Source organism: Suricata suricatta, chromosome 11, assembly GCF_006229205.1.
Source record: "Suricata suricatta isolate VVHF042 chromosome 11, meerkat_22Aug2017_6uvM2_HiC, whole genome shotgun sequence".
Taxonomy (NCBI): Eukaryota; Metazoa; Chordata; class Mammalia; order Carnivora; family Herpestidae; genus Suricata; species Suricata suricatta.
Genome location: NC_043710.1, coordinates 46,424,305 through 46,437,777, shown reverse-complemented (window position 1 = coordinate 46,437,777; position 13,473 = coordinate 46,424,305). Strand labels below are relative to the sequence as shown.

General features: G+C 44.5%; 1 protein-coding gene across 3 annotated transcripts in view; it reads right to left on the bottom strand.

Moving 5' to 3' along the window:
• Positions 1-9,284, bottom strand: part of MRVI1 (murine retrovirus integration site 1 homolog) — a 125,741-nt gene extending 116,457 nt beyond the window's left edge. Inside the window, exon 1 of one of the 3 annotated variants that reach the window (XM_029914648.1) lies at positions 9,030-9,284. In XM_029914648.1, coding sequence (XP_029770508.1) covers positions 9,030-9,096 — 67 coding nt within the window. In that variant the 5' untranslated portion in view covers positions 9,097-9,284. The other 2 variants (XM_029914645.1, XM_029914646.1) reach the window with 2 other exon arrangements.
• Positions 9,285-13,473: the final 4,189 nt, after the last annotated feature.

Below are 13,473 nucleotides of genomic sequence, written 5' to 3'. Positions count from 1 at the left end.
AAAGGAGGCAAGAATATGCAATAGGGAAAAGATGGTCTTTTCAACAAATGGTGTTGGGAAAACTGGGCAGCCACATGCAAAAGAATGAAAGTGGACCACTTTCTAATAGCATACACAAAAATAAACTCAAAATAGATTAAAGACAAAAATGTGAAACCTGGAGAGAGCACAAGCAATAATTTCTCTGATGTTGGCTGCAGCAGTATTTTTCTAGATATGTCTCTTGAGGCAAGAGAAATAAAAGCAAAAATAAATGATTGGGACTACATCAAAATAAAAAGCTTGGGCACAGTGAAGGAAACAATCAACAAAACGAAAAGGCAACTACCAAATGGGAGAAGATATTTGTAAATGACATATCCAATAAAGAGTTAGTATCCAAAATATATAAAGAAATTATACAACTCACTCAAAAAAAAGCCCAAATAATTCAATTTAAAAAATGAGCAGAAGACACGAACAGACATTCTCCAAAGAAGACATACAGATGAGCAACAGACATGAAGAGATGCTCAACATCACTCATCAAGAGGGAAATGTAAGTCAAAACCACAATGAGATATCATCTCACACCTGTCAGAATGGCTAAAATAAAAAACACAAGAAAAAACGAGTGTTGATGAGGATTTGGAGATAAAGAAACCCTCACACCCTATTAGTGGGAATGCAAACTACTGCAGCCACTATGGAAATCAGTATGGAAGTTCCTCAAAAAATTAAAAATGGAATTACCATATGATCCACAACTAGGTATTTACTCAAAGAATATGAAACACTAATTCGAAAAGATATAGCACCCATTTACTGCAGCATTATTTAAAATAGCCAAAATATGAGAGCAACTCATGTGCATCGATAGAGGAATGGATAAAGAAGATATACATAGATATATAGATATAGTGGAATATATATCTATACTCAGCCATAAAAAAGAATGAAATCTTGCCATTTACAACCACATAGACAGATCTAGAGCATATAATGTTAAATGAAATAAGTTAATCAGAGAAAGACAAATGCCATAGGATTTCACTCATTTGTGAAATTTAAGAAGTAAAACAACCAGAAAAGAAAAAAAGGGACAAACCAAAAAACAGACTCTTAACTATAAAGAACAAACTGATGGCTTATCAGAGGAGAGGTGGGGGGAGGCAGCAAGTGAAATAGGTGAAGGAGATTAAGAGTACACTTATTTTGATGAGCACTGAGTAATGTATAGAATTGTTGAAAACTATGTTGTACACACCTGAAATTAATATAACTCTGTAGGTTCATTATATTAGAATTAAATTTTGAAAAATAATAAAGAAAGCCTACTTGCCTGCCAGTATAAGCCCAATTCTCCAATATCACCTTTATCAGTCATAAGAGAGATATTAGACTCACTTCTCCACAAGACTTACAGCTTAAGAAATGAGGTGTTTTCCTGCTGGTGGAAATGTAAACTGGTGCAGCCGCTCTGGAAAACAGTGTGGAGGTTCCTCAAAAAAACTACACATAGAACTCCCTTATGACCCAGCAATAGCACTACTAGGGATTTACCCAAGAGATACAGAACTGCTGATGCATAGGAGCACATGTACCCCAATGTTCATAGCAGCAATGTCAACAATAGCCAAAACATGGAAAGAACATAAATGTCCATCACCTGATGAGTGGATCAAGAAGATGTGGTATATATATACAATGGAGTACTACATGGCAATGAGAAAGAATGAAATATGGCCATTTGTAAGAAAGTGGATGGACCTTGAGGGTGTCATGCTAAGCGAAGTAAGCCAGGCAGAGAAGGACAGATACCATATGTTTGTACTCATAGGTCTAACAGGAAAACAGGAGAAACCTAATGGAGGACCAGGGGGAGGGGAAGAGGGAAAGAGAGTTGGGGAGAGAGAGGGATGCAAAACTTGAGAGACTGTTGAATGCTGAAAATGAACTGAGGGTTGAAGGGAAAGGGGGAGAGGGGGAAAGAGGTGGTGGTGATGGAGGAGAGCACTTGTGGGGATGAGCACTGGGTGTTGTATGGAAAACAATTAGACAATAAAATATTTAAAAAAAAAAAAAAGGAAAGAAAAGAGGTGTTTTCACTGGGCTTCCTTAGAGACCCCACCAGTGCCAATGACCAGTCTTCTAGAGAAGTCTGCCACTGTCCTTGGGGCATTAATGGAGGTAAGGATGGGACCCAGAATTGTGGCAGTTAGAGCCTCCCACGCCATGCAGAAATCTCCTTGATGGAATCTCTGAAGGGGGACAGACAGAGGCTTGATACAGCAATAGCATATGTACTGGGTGCTAAGAACAGACTCTGCAAAGCACGTCATTATCTCCATCTCGCAGGAGAAGAAACTCAAGCTCAGCAGGCTTAGGTGCAGCTCCAGAAGGAGGTCAGTGGTGGAGCCACATGGTCACTCCAGGGGCTACACTTTCCACCAGAAGACAGTGCTGCCCCCAGCTGTTGGTGACAGCTCCCACTACAACAATGAGGGAAGAGCTGGTCAACATTGAGCCCACCTGCTGACTGGGGTCCAGCACTCTGACCACATGTGTATGAGCAAAATCAAGGGTGTCTTCAGAACTTTCTTCTCTTTCTGATGTACCAGAAACCTCAGTCAGGCCTTCTGGAAACATCCTCCCAGTTAGCCTGTCAGTGGTGGAACTCCATGTGGCTCTGTATGTCTCTTCCCAGGGCGGCCACCATGCTCCCTGAACTGCATGCCAGCTTGCAGCCCCGTGGTAAGCAGTGTATGATTGTCCCCCACACTCTGCATGCACTTGTGCCTCTGTTCATAGAACCCCAATTTCCTCCAGGCCAGCATTTCCTAAACTCAAAGCATCTGCATACCCCCCTCACATCTTTTGCTGTGTCTGTGTGCCACCTATACATTTACTGATTTAATATTCTTTAATCTGCTCTTGCGATGAGCCAGAAAACCAGGGTTGAAATCCCAACTCTGCCATTTACCGGCTTTGTGTTGGACAAGTTCCTGGCCCTCTCTGTGCCTCAGTTTCCTAATCTGCATAACAGGGATAATCAAAGTAACTACTTCAGAGGGTTGCTGTGTGGACTAAATGAGGTACTGTCAATAAAGCCTTAGAACAGCACCTAGCACACAGTAACCACTCAGTTAAGTGTTAGCTACCCTGGTCATTACTTTTATCCAAAAAGGAAACTTTATATTCCTGCCATAAATGGAAAAAGCAGTACGGCTTATACCACAAAGAGAGAGGAATTATAAAAATAAATGAGAACACTTATTAACACTATCAATTGCCTGACAAAGGCTCCAGGCTCAAGACTTACTCTCATTTTGGTGAAGAAGGGAGACAATCCAGGGTCTAAAAGATGTTGAAGGCACAATCAGTTCAAGCCAGGGTGAACAACTTGTCCTGAGTCGCTGGGGCCTCTGATTTTAGCACTGAAGGTCCCGTAGCCCCCCCTCCTTCCCTACCCACATCAGATGGAGGCTTTCTTCTTCATGGAAGGACTAAAAATAACTCATAAGGAAATAACATTCTTGTGATGTGAGTTCGTGTGTTTAGGGCTGAGTCAGTATCCCACTTATTATTATCTTGCAGAATAAGCCACACCTTGGGCCACACCACCACAAACCCGCCTCTGAAAGCTGGGTTTCTAAATGTCATACATGTACAGAAAAGCCATCCTGTGTATACCGCTGAGACAGTCCCCAAAGAAAAATCACATTCATAAGTACCCAACAAGAGGAACAGTGATCAAACCATGGCACGGCTAAAATTATATTATACAACCACTGAAAAATCATGTTTTGAAGTATCTTTACTGGCATGGAAAATGATGCATAAGGGCACATGTATTCCAATGTTTATAGCAGCACTTTCAACAATAGCCAAATCATGGAAAGAGCCTAAATGTCCATCAGCTGATGACTGGGTAAAGAAGATGTGAATTACATATACAATGAAAAACTACTTGGCAATGAGAAAGAATGGAATCATGCCATTTGCAGCAATGTGGATGGAACAGGAGGGTACTATGCTGACTGAAATAAGTCAGTCAGCAAAGGACAGATACCATATGTTTTCACTCATATGTGGATCTTTAGAAACTTAACAGAAGACCATGGGGGAAAGGAAGGGGGGAAAGTAGTTACAAACAGAGAGGGAGGGAGGCAAACCACAAGAGACTCTTAAATACAGAAAATAAACTGAGGGTGGATGTGGGTTTGAGAGAGAGGGGAAATGGGTGATGGGCATTGGGGAGGGCGCTTGTTGGATGAGCACTGGATGTTGTATGTAAGCCAATTTGACAATAAATTATATTTAAAAACATGATGACAATAGAATGTTCAGTTAAAAGCAGACTAAGATGTCCTTCAGTGAATGGATAAATAAACTGTGGTACATCAAGACAATAGAATATTATTTGGTGCTAAAAAGAATGAGTTATCAAGCCATGAAAAGACATGGAGTGAGGCACTTGGGTGGCTTAGTTAGTTAAGCGTCTGACTGGCTCAGTTCATGATCTCATGGTTCATGAGGTTGAACCCCACATTGGGCTCTGCACTGACAGTGTGGAGCCTGCTTGGGATTCTCTCTCTCCCTCTCTGTGTGCACTTCCCCCAGTCACTCACTCTCTCTATCTCAAAATAAATTTTATTTTATTTTTAATGTTTGTTTACTTTTGAGAGAGAGAGAGACAGAGTGCAAGCAGGGGAGGGACAGAGAGAGTGGGAGACACAGAATCTGAAGCAGGCTCCAGGCTCTGAGCTGTCAGCACAGAGCCCAGTGCGGGGCTCAAACTCATGAATGGTGAGATCATGACCTAAGCAGAAGTCAGATGCTTAACCAACTGAGCTACCCAGGCATCTCTGAAAATAATTTTTTTTTAGAAATTAAAAAAAAAGATATAGAGGAAACGTAAATGCATATTACTAAATGAAAGGAGCCAGTCTGGAAAGGCTACATACTATATGCTTCCAATTAGATTAATTCTGGAAAAAATGAAACTATGGAGACAGTAAACACATCAGGGGTTGGAACTGGGAGGAGGGGTAAGTAGGTGGAGCACAGGGGATCTTCTGGGCAGTGGAACTACTCTGCATGACACTCTAATGGTGGATACAAGCCCTTATACATTTGCCTAAACCCGTAGAATGATTAACATCAAGAGTGAAGGTAAACTGTGGACTTTGGGTGATGATGTGTCATGAATTATAACAAATGACCCTCTCTGGTGGGCGGTATTGATAGTGGGGAAGGCTGTGCATGGGAAATCTCTGTTCCTCCCTCTCAATTTTGCTGTGAACTAAACCTGCTCTAGAAAACTTAAATCTTTTTTAAAAAAATCTAAAGCAGACCACAAAACCACATATAGTAAGATCTTAGTTTTATAAAATACAAAGAAATATACTGTCATATTAATAATATTTATTTCTGAGTGACAGGATTCGGGGGGTTTTATTTCTTCTTATTTACTTCTGTATTTCTTTTTTTTTCTGTGTTTATTTATTTATTTTTTAGAGTGTGAGCATGCACAGGGGAGGGACAGAGAGAGAGAGAGAGGGGGACAGACAGAATCCCAAACAAGCTCTGCACCATCAGCACAGAACCCAATGTGGGACCTGAACTCACAAACCATGTGGACATAGCCTGAGCTGAAATCAAGAGTCAATGCTTAACCGACTGAACCATCAAGGTACCCCTGTATTTCTTGTTTATACTTATTTCCATATTTCCAAGAAATTTTAGCATGGAACATATATTACTTTTATTATAAGGGAAAATGAATAAAAATTATACATAAAATAGTACTAGGAAAAAAATAACCAGAACTGATTCAGCCCACCGTTTGAAAACCATTTTTTACAGCTGTGGCCCTCTGGGAGGGAGGTTTCCTGGCTGACTGACTGTCACCTGCTTTCCTTCTCTTCTGGAGAAAGCCCTTTCAGAGAAGGCAGGTTTGTGCAGGGTTACAGGCTCATGTTGCCTCTGCATCCCATCCAGTGAGGCTGCCCTAGGCTGTCACCTGGACCTCGGGCTCCGGCCTCCAGTGTCTATAGGGCAAACACAATATCCCTTGCCCTCTTTTCTTGATTTTTCCATCATGTGGACTGTGGCACTTGATAACTTCCCCCAGATGCATTTTACTAACTAGAGGCAGGGTGGCATTGAACATAGGAAGTCTGCACTTGGAACCCAAGCAGCCTCAGCTGGAATCCCTGCTCACCACCTACAGGCTCTGTAGCCCTGGGCACATCATTCCGTCTCTTCCCACCACAGTGACCTAGTGTGTATTGTGAAGATTAAACAGAATAACATTCTCACACAGATCCTGTCACAAGCATCTCATGTGGGACTTCATTTACATCAACTTTCTCTCCTCCTTCCTTTTACATTTACTACACAAGAACTCAGTTCTCTCTCTCCCTCCCATTGATTCAGAGAGCTTCCCATGTGGCAGGGGCAACAGATGGCCTCCAGAAGCTCTCCTTCCCACCCATCCAGGTCTCTGCTCCCCCTAGGTCAGAAACCCTCAGCTGACTGCTGAGCCACAGAGAGAATGGCTGTGTGGCAGGCTGGTGGCTCCATGGAGAGGTGGCCAGGGAGGGAAGAGGTGGCTAACTTGAGACCCCCTCCTTGCCAGCCTAAAAGAATCTGATCATCAGGTATGCATACACAATAAACCAGGGCCGTGTTTAACAGGAACACACTTTGTGAGCATTATGCCTATTTCTTCATAAGGAAAACAAATTGATCCTTGAACACTCAGTACCTCCCAGCATCATTCTGGGTACAGGCACACAGTGGAGAATGAGGCAAGGTCTCAACCCTCACAGGGCTCAGTCTCCTGTCCTGCTGGAGGTGTTGGCTACATCCATCCACCGTCATTACCAAGATGGGAAGGAAAGAGGCAGGGCCGTTGGAGAAGCTGAGAACCGTGCTTATGGTGCAGCCCATCAAGCAACGCATCCAGCTTCCTCTCAGGGAGACTCAGAACCCCTCACCCTGAAGCCATGAGCACATTGGTCTGCCTGAGAATCAGTGCCAAGAAGAAGGCATTACATGGCACTAACTCATCACAATACTAAATTGCCTGCTCTGTCACTGGATGCCTGGGTGACTTTGGACAAGTCATTTAACATCCCCTGGTCCTAGTGTCCTCCCTGTAAAGTTGGGCAAAGACAACATCCCTCATAGCACTAATGAGGAGAGCACAGGAAATCATGTGCATAAAGCCTGAGGCAGAGCACCAGGAGACAGTCAGGGCTCCCCCACTGCCCTGTCAGAAGCAGTGCCCAGTGGAGATGAATAGATCATAGAGGTTAAGAACAGAGCCTCCAGAGACAGGCTGCCTGGGGTCAAATGCTAGTGCCACCTTTCATCAGCTGTGTGACATCTCTATGCTAAAATGTCCCCTTCTACAAGATGAGGTAGTAACAATAATTCCTGTAGGATTGTGGAAGCTAAATTACTATATGGGAAGTGCTTAGAACAGTATTCGCTGCATTAAGAATGGTGTGTTTACTTTTTTCCTCTTCTTCTTCCAGAAAACATGTTTATGGGGTCATTGATTATGTTGTAGCAGTTAGCACATGATTATACATGTGAAGACCTTTGAGGGTATGCAGGAAAATTTCACTTTACTACCAAGCATACAGAAAACTACATCAACTGTGAATATAGTCACCCTCAACACACGCACACACACACACACACACACACACACCACTGCATCAAGAGTGACCAAACATGACGGTGATAACTGTATTGTCCATTTGGTCAGAGGTCACAAGAAACTATTGAAAGTGGGAATACCCTTTCACTCACGGCTTGTCTGCTATTAGACTCAGACTTGGGTTCAAAGTCCTAGCACTACTCTTCCTTAGCAGTCTGACCTTAGGCAAGTCACTTAACCTGAGTTTCCTCCCCAGAAAAGTGCCCCAGGAGGCAGTAGGGGCGTTAACCCCCCTCCCCCAGCATGTCCTCGCCCCCTGGTGGGGATGACAGAACCCTTAGCAGACTCTAACTCCCTAGTGCTTCCAGCCTAACAGTCCTGGGAAGCTTCCTCCTTTTCCCTCAGGAGACCCAGCTCAGGCAAGCTCATGGCTGCTTTACTTCCCCGAGAGACCCTCCAAAGAGCAGCCTGAAGAGTGTTAAGAGAACACCATCTGCCGAGCTCTGTGAGGCAGGAGTGCTGGCCGGGGCCCCAGAGCCTGCACTCTGTTGACTCAAACTGCAGAGCACCTCCAGGCTTTCACAGCCGTTTCCTTTGCAGGAGGGAACAAGGCAGCGAGGCCCCCCTCTGCCCTCTGTCCACTGGCCTTTCCTTTGGGGAAAGTCAGCCTGAGTGCTGTGTGATAGCTTTGACACCAAGCTGCTGGAGGTGAGCTGGGCTACAGGTGGGGTACATGTACCTCCTCCAGGGAAGAGGGATAGGGCACAGGGGCAAAGCTGGACACAGAAGGAGAGATGGAAACAGAGATAAAAACAGGGGCTGCAACCAGAACAAAGGATAGGAGGGGAGGCACAGAAACAGGGGCAGGGTCAAGGATGGGAGACAGGGCCGGGCCAGCACAGGGTCCTTAATGGATGGGGGTGCAGCACAAGGTCGAGGTGGAGGACAGAGGGAGGCACAAGTAAGCACAGAGCCGAGCTGAGAAAGGGGTAGCAGGAGGTGGGGAGAAAGCCCTGCCCAGAAGGCTTGCGTAACCTGGGGACCCGCTATTTCCCCAGAGAGGCCCACAGGAAATCTGGGGATGAGCTTTCCAGTTAGAGCCCACATTTTCACCCCAGACTGTACACCCTTTTCAACAGCAGCAGACAGAGCATGGTTTAGTTAAGTTAGAGGACTGGCAAGATTCACTTCTTATTTAAAAATCATGACAGCAACAATAAAAATACTCAGCTGAAATGGCACCCAACAAAGCCAACTCCCCTGAAAGTTAAAGTCAAGTGCCCCCATCCCAACACCCTGTACCTTTAAGGAGGAGAAGTGTTCCCTTGCGTCCCAGCTGAAGAGCAGGTTATTCTTGGATATAGCAATGACTTACCTAAAACTGAGTTATTCCCCTTTCCTCTTCTGGCCAGCCTCTCTTCACTCTGGGGAGCTTTTACCATTTAAGGTCAATGTTACATCTGGCTCTGGAGCTCTGAGCTGAGAAGCCTCTGGCTGCTGAGCCTTGGCCACCGCCTCCTCCTAGAGGGGCTGGGACTTGGAGCCTGGAGCTTCTCAGGGAGCCCCCTGTGGCCCCACTGAGGGGGCTAATGGAAGGGAAGCTGATCAGGTCAGCTCCAGGGCTCAGGGTAAGCTGAGCCTGCAAGGCAGCTCCTTGCCCTGAGTGCCTCACTTGGGCACCCGCACAGCAGAGGGCAGTGCCCATGGGCAGCTTGTGCCGCTGGGCACTGTCCTGGCCAGACGGGAACCGAAAGAACTCTGCAGAGCTGCCTCCCAGCCTGGAATCCCCAGCAAGCATGTGAGGCTGGACAAGACCCTGGATCAGGGCCAGGAGAAACTGGGAACACTTCCTGTCCCAGAGATTCATGGGCGGGGGCTGTTCCCACCTTAAACCCTTGGGATTATCAGAGAGAAGGGCCTAGGAGGTTCAACTAATCCCAGACCTGGCAGCAGCCCCAGGGGCTTCAATCCCTGTTCCTGCACTCAGCGGGCCCGTGGACTTTGCATTGTGGAGACCTAGTATCCTCATCTCTAAGACAGGGATAAGAGTGATAACACCTAACTCACAGAGTTGCAGGAGGGCTAAAGGAGACCATCAGGAAGGCTTAGCACAGTGCCAGCGTCTCACAATGCTGATCGGCACAAATTCATTTCCTGCCTCTGTCCAGAGGCAGGCAAGAATGTGTTGTCTCTCTCCCGGAGTCCACACACTGACCCTACTTGCTCCTCACCCACCTTGGACGCAGAGCCCACATAGGACCAAGGTCATGGAGCTCCAGACTCTGGACAAGTCACTCGGGGGTTCCAGCCTTCTTATGAAGTTAGAGACAGCTCAGAGAAGCCCTGGATAGGGTTGCCAGCTAAAATGCAAAACACCCACTTAAATCTCAATGTCAGATAAACCACACATAACTTTTGTAGTATAAGTATGTCCAAAATATTATACAGTGTGGTTTTAAGTGTGTCCTCTGTGTGTGTGTGTGTGTATGCTTTGTATACATTTGAGGGGGAGGCGAAGTGTGGGTGTGTATACAAACCATATATTGAACCCCTGCTGTATTCCAACCTCTATAATAGATGCTCTACATGAAAGCATGTAGTGCCCTACCAAATGGAATTATTGTGCCTTCCCTTCCAAAAGGAAATTGAGACATGAAGAGGTGAAACCACTTGCCTGACATTCCACAGATGGGAAATGGTAGAACTAAGAGGTGAACTTAGGTGGACTGGCCTTAAAGTTCTTTCCCCTTCAGCCAGAGTGTCTTAAACTAGGGTTCATAGATAGCCTTCAGGAACTTCTATGCCCACTGAAATTGTGTGAAACACTATGTGATTTGTGTTTCTCTTGGGTCCAGGCCCATAGTTTCACCAGACTCACAAAGGAGTCATCAAATGACTTCTAACATCACTGAATTAACACAAGCATTTCGTAAAACACATTACTAGTGGGGATGTAATATGGAACAAGCTCTGTAGAAGACAATTTAGCCTTATCAAGACTATAAAGTGCAGCTCCTTTGAACCAATTTCACTTCTAGGAATTGTTTTTCTACAAACACACTCCCACACTTGGGAGATGACAAATGAACAAGACTACTCATTGCAGCTTTGTCTATAAAAGCAAAAGGATTGGAAATGACATGAATGTCCATCAACCGGGGGCCATAAAAGATGATGGGGTCCAGCCATAACAAGGGATAAGGAAGCTCTTTGTGTAGTGATATGAAAAGCCTCAAAGATATGGTTAAGTGGGAAAACTAAGATAACAGAACAGTATATAAATATACACATGCACAAATGTACTTATGTTCACACACAGACAAGTCACAAGTTCATGTGCTTATGTGCACATGCAACGTCACTAAAATCAGCATACAAAACAAGTAACATTAACAATAGTTGCCAATGGGGAGAGAAATTGAGTGGCTGGGGCAGAAAGTATCCACTGAATACCTTATTTCAAAGTATACTTATATCAGAGTTTTGAATCATATGAATAAATTGTAAGTTTATATTCAAAAATAATAATGAAACAAACACATTGCAGTGAACAGGAGTTTAATCAATTCATCTTCCAGCACTGCCTCCCCCAAGTGTCAGAGTATTGACAAGAGCCTAACTAAAGGTTATTTGCATTGCTTTTGTTCATTATTTTGGAATAATTACAGACACACAGGAAGTTGCAAAAATAGTACAAAGAGTCCCATGTACCCAGCTTACCCCAATAGTGACATCTTACATGGCTGTTGTACAATATGAAAATCTGGAAGTTGGCATTGGTGCATTACTTCTACTAGACTACAGATCGTATTCTAAAGGTTATGTTTAAAATACAGTATAACCTTCTCACAGCTCATATATCATTTAAAAATGTTTATTGAGCACCTTTAGAGTACCAGACCTGGTGTTGGACGATGAGATGTGGTAGGGACACCTTAGACCCATCTCTGCCCTTGTGGGATATAGACTAGTGAAGGTGACCCCCTTAATCAAGTGGGAATAGCACCGCAAAAGCCCAGAAGCCAGCAGTGCACAGCGAGTGCTGACCAAAGCTCTAAAAAAGGAACCGTGTCCCTTGCTGTCCTGGTCATGGAGCTTCACAGCTTGCCCGAAAGCTGACTTTTAATCCTTAAAAGAGCATGAGCAATTACTTTGCTATTTTTGTCCTTGTTCCTGGAGCCACACAGGGATTTGGCCTCACTCTACCAAAGTCTTCAGCTCATCACTCATTCCCATCAGAGACAATCATGTGTCCTCAGCATAAAAGCAGTGGCGCAGCAGAGACACACTGCCACACAGCTGGGGGAAGCTCTCCCAAAAGGCCATTTGACTCATGGTCAAGGAAGAAGTCTAAAAGTCCCAGGCCATAAGCTCATCCTGAGACTGAAGGAAACTAGCTTGGAGAAGCAACATCTTGCCAAAAACACTGCCAGCTCAGAGACTGACATCTGAGATGACCACACCGAAATTTCCCTGCCCCCTTTGTGCTCAGAGATTCTGTGCTATGCCTAGCACTTAGTAAGCCTGGGATGAATAAGCAAATAAATAAGTGGCCAAGTCAGTGGGAACTGCATCCAGGTGTCTATGAGATGACAATGACAGGTATCATTTACCGCACACTGTGCCAGTTACTATATTAGCTACTATAGATATGAAGTCTAGTTCAGTCCTCACCAAATCCATGTGATGTATGGCTTCTCACACCCATATCCTAGATGAAGACTCTGAGACACAGAGAGGTCAAGGAGCATGCCCATGTCTCATGGTTTGTAAAGCCAGATCTTCCTGACTCTAGAGTCCCCAGGTATTGGGCTCAAGACATTAAGTGTCTTCTCTCCCTCCCAGGATCCCATTGAAATGATAGCAAAGGACCCCTTAAAAAGAAATAAATCTTAGCCACAAAGAGAATAGGATGGGGCATAAGTGAAGACATTTCTGGAACTGACAAGAGGAGGGAGGATGGAGGAAGGATGCCTAATAAAGGCAGGAGGGAGCAATGACCCACGGAGAAGGGGGCTCTGCTGTTCTGCACCTGAAAAACCAGCTGTGACAAGGGTGGAGATGAGATACAGAGCCAAACAGATGATTCACTCTGTGGAGAGAAGGGGCTGGAAAGGAACTACCTCGGGTAACTTTTGTACCCAGCCTTTGGACCAAATGCCTTCAGGCTAATTGAAAACAAGAACTATAAACAAATCTTGAATAGATTTCTTTTTCATATAGATTGGCGATTCCTAAAGTACTTTCTGTGCATTCCAGGACTGAGTAAATTAGTAAATGTGTTGTTAATAATGAGAATCAAGTTTCTCACTGTAAGAAGAGGGAGCTATGAACTCAGAAAGGAGGGAAAATCGAATAAACCACACAGTGCTGGATTGGAACTCTAGACACTGGTATGGACTAGATTGACAGGTAGGTAGATAAAAGGGAAGAGATAGAAGGGATAGAGAGATAAGCGGATGGGCATATGTATGTAAACATATGTATTTATATACAGACAGACAGATGCATGTGTACAGGGACATACATCTGTTTTCTAGTTCTGCCCACTGAGAGGGTCTGGAAATAACATGCTCTAGTTGCAATGAGCACACTTTCAACACAGATTTGGATTTATAAATACCATTCTCCAACAAAAGGATCTAGGATTCCTTGCAGAAATGAGAACCTCTAGGGCTGGGATAGGGAAAGTATGAGAAGAGCCTGGAACATCTGATTGTGCCAAATAGTAAGGAACTGCCTTGAAAATGATGGTGACATCGAAGAATGGAGGAAGGGGCTCTTACTGGCCAAACCGAAAACAATATGAGCATCAGGCA